The sequence below is a fragment of the Eriocheir sinensis genome, chromosome 36 (genome assembly GCF_024679095.1).
Source record: "Eriocheir sinensis breed Jianghai 21 chromosome 36, ASM2467909v1, whole genome shotgun sequence".
NCBI classification, from domain to species: Eukaryota; Metazoa; Arthropoda; class Malacostraca; order Decapoda; family Varunidae; genus Eriocheir; species Eriocheir sinensis.
The window spans coordinates 1455449-1457948 of record NC_066544.1 but is presented as its reverse complement, the minus strand read 5'-3'; the positions used below and the strand labels follow the sequence as shown (position 1 = coordinate 1457948).

The 2500-nt window shown below is 45.2% G+C and overlaps 1 protein-coding gene across 1 annotated transcript in view; it reads left to right on the top strand.

Annotated features, from left to right (window-relative positions):
* The window catches only part of LOC127007610 (keratin, type I cytoskeletal 9-like), a 4049-nt gene extending 1653 nt beyond the window's left edge, over nt 1-2396 (top strand). Inside the window, exon 2 of the mRNA XM_050878756.1 lies at nt 1324-2396. Coding sequence (XP_050734713.1) covers nt 1324-2040 — 717 coding nt within the window. The 3' untranslated portion in view covers nt 2041-2396. The remainder of the gene's footprint in view (nt 1-1323) is intronic.
* Nucleotides 2397-2500: the final 104 nt, after the last annotated feature.

Below are 2500 nucleotides of genomic sequence, written 5' to 3'. Positions count from 1 at the left end.
GTTGAGTCTGAAGGGCGGGGCATGCTGGCTTGGAGGTGCGTTCCAGTGTTGGCTTAAATTATCATGGGAACCGTGAAGTCTTGAATAAACAAAAAAAAATAATGTTTCTCGCATTGTATGACTTTTTATATAAGGCCTAGAAAATTTAAATTGTTCTTATACCCTATTAATAATACAGCAACATGGAAAAATGTTGTAATAAAGCATTAAATGTGCGAAGATATTAGCAAAGAGCGGGCCTTCACCTCCTCTTCGTCAAGAGAGGAAATTAGTTCATTTCTTTCCCGCTCGCCGCTTCGCGCGCTGCATCAAAGACACTCCTCATCACTGAGCATACCATTTGGTCCACGAAGCCTCGTTTCCTCGCGGGAAGGGGGAAGCGATTCACTGAGAATACGGCCGTAAGGCTCTTCGTCTCATCAGCTCTCCTCCTCTTACTGACAGCCTTCTACCTCTTAAATTCCGCCGCCATGTTGCGCTTCTCTTTCTATCTTCTATCGATATTTTCATGCTGACTGCTCTTCTGAACTTGCTTACTGCATGCCTCCCCCAATACCCCAGCCCCGCTGCACACGACTTTCTACTCATGCTCATCCCTATACTGTCCAAACCCCTTATGGAAGAATTAACCAGCATCTCTATTCTTTCATCCCCTTCATTGGTAAACTCTGGGACAGTTTTCCTTCGTCTGTATTTCCTCCTGCCTATGACCTGACCTCTTTCAAGAAGAGTGTATCTCTCACCTCTCCACCCGAAATTGACCTCTCTTTTGGCTGCTCTTTACTTTTTACTTCTGAGGGAGCGGCGAGTAGCGGGCTTTTTTTGTACTCTTTTTGTTGCCCTTGAACCGTATCCTCTGATGTAAAAAAAATGTATTTATAATTAACTACCTATTCCTTCATTCCTTTAATGATTTACATGCTGGGCTTCTTCTTGCCTTTTCCTCTTCCTAATATTCTTCAGATTTATATAATATTTTACTTTCATATATCCCTATTATTGTTATTATATTTTAGTAATATCATTATGATGCAGGTATGGTAGTGATAAATTGGATCTAGTTACAAACAGTAACGTACTAAAGTCAAGTCATTAAGTCATCAGAAATTATAAAAATATCTTTGAAATTGCAAAATTTCCCCCTGCCTGACTCCACAGAGATAAGTCATTACCTTTCACAGCGTTACTGACGACAGCGGAGGGAGGGACACATGGCTGGAACGGATTTCATTCCTTTCAAGAAACAAAAGAAAGAAAAAAACGGCGAAAAGAATGTTAATTATTGTTAAAATCTATTTTCCTTTATCTTCTTTCCTCCACCAGAGGGTGCTCGTGGCGTGTGCTGCCGTGGCGTTGGTGTTGGGCGTGTGCTGTGCTGCGCCCGACGTATTCAGCCAGTCGACTTCGTCCTACGGTAACGGCGGGGGACACGGAGGAAACGGAGGCTCTGCAGGGAATGGAGGCAGCTACGGAGGAAACGGAGGAGGAAACAGTAATGGATACGGAGAAAACGGCGGAGGAAACGGTGGTGGTTACGGAGGAAACGGCGGAGGAAACGGTGGTGGTTACGGAGGAAACGGAGGAAACGGAGGTAACGGTGGTGGTTACGGAGGAAACGGTGGTGGCTACGGAGGAAACGGAGGAACTGCCACCGGCTTCTCTGTCTTCAACCTTTTGCCTAGTCAAGGAGGCTACGGCGGCTCCAACGGCGGCTCCAACGGAGGTTATGGAGGCTCTAACGGAGGCTCCAACGGCGGTTATGGAGGCTCTAGCGGAGGCTCCAACGGCGGTTATGGCGGCTCCAACGGAGGCTCCAACGGCGGTTATGGAGGCTCTAACGGAGGCTCCAACGGCGGTTATGGAGGCTCTAACGGAGGCTCCAACGGCGGTTATGGAGGCTCTAACGGAGGCTCCAACGGCGGTTATGATGGCTCTAACGGAGGCTCCAACGGCGGTTATGGCGGCTCTAACGGAGGCTCCAATGGCGGCTTTGACGGCTACAGTGGTTCCAACGGCGTCTCCACCGGCTATGGAAAATAATGGAACTGACAGGAGAACTGAAAAGACGTGAAGAAGGGAGGAAGATATATATTTTTCTCTTCACAAATCGAGTTTTTATCAATTGGGTGCTATAGTGACTTCATCAAAGCTATTTTAATTTTTAATTTTCCTCTCAGTGATATAATAGGAGTCGCAGTAACGTTTTCTCCCTATTTTCGTATTTCTTTTCCATTTTTCACTTTTCCCCCTCCTTCGTTTCCTGCGATCGGTTTGGTTATGTTTCTTTTTTTCTTTCTCCCATCTTCATGTGCTTCATTTTCATCCTCAAGTATTCCTCTGTCAACCTTTTATACAAAAGAAAACATATATGTAAACTATTAAAGACCAAAATCGTATACATGTGTCCTTTGCACAACGACCTTACTTGTCTTCAGTTCTACAAGACTGTTAAAGTTATGGAAACTGTTCTTCATGTTTCATTATGGGTGCATGGAAAGGT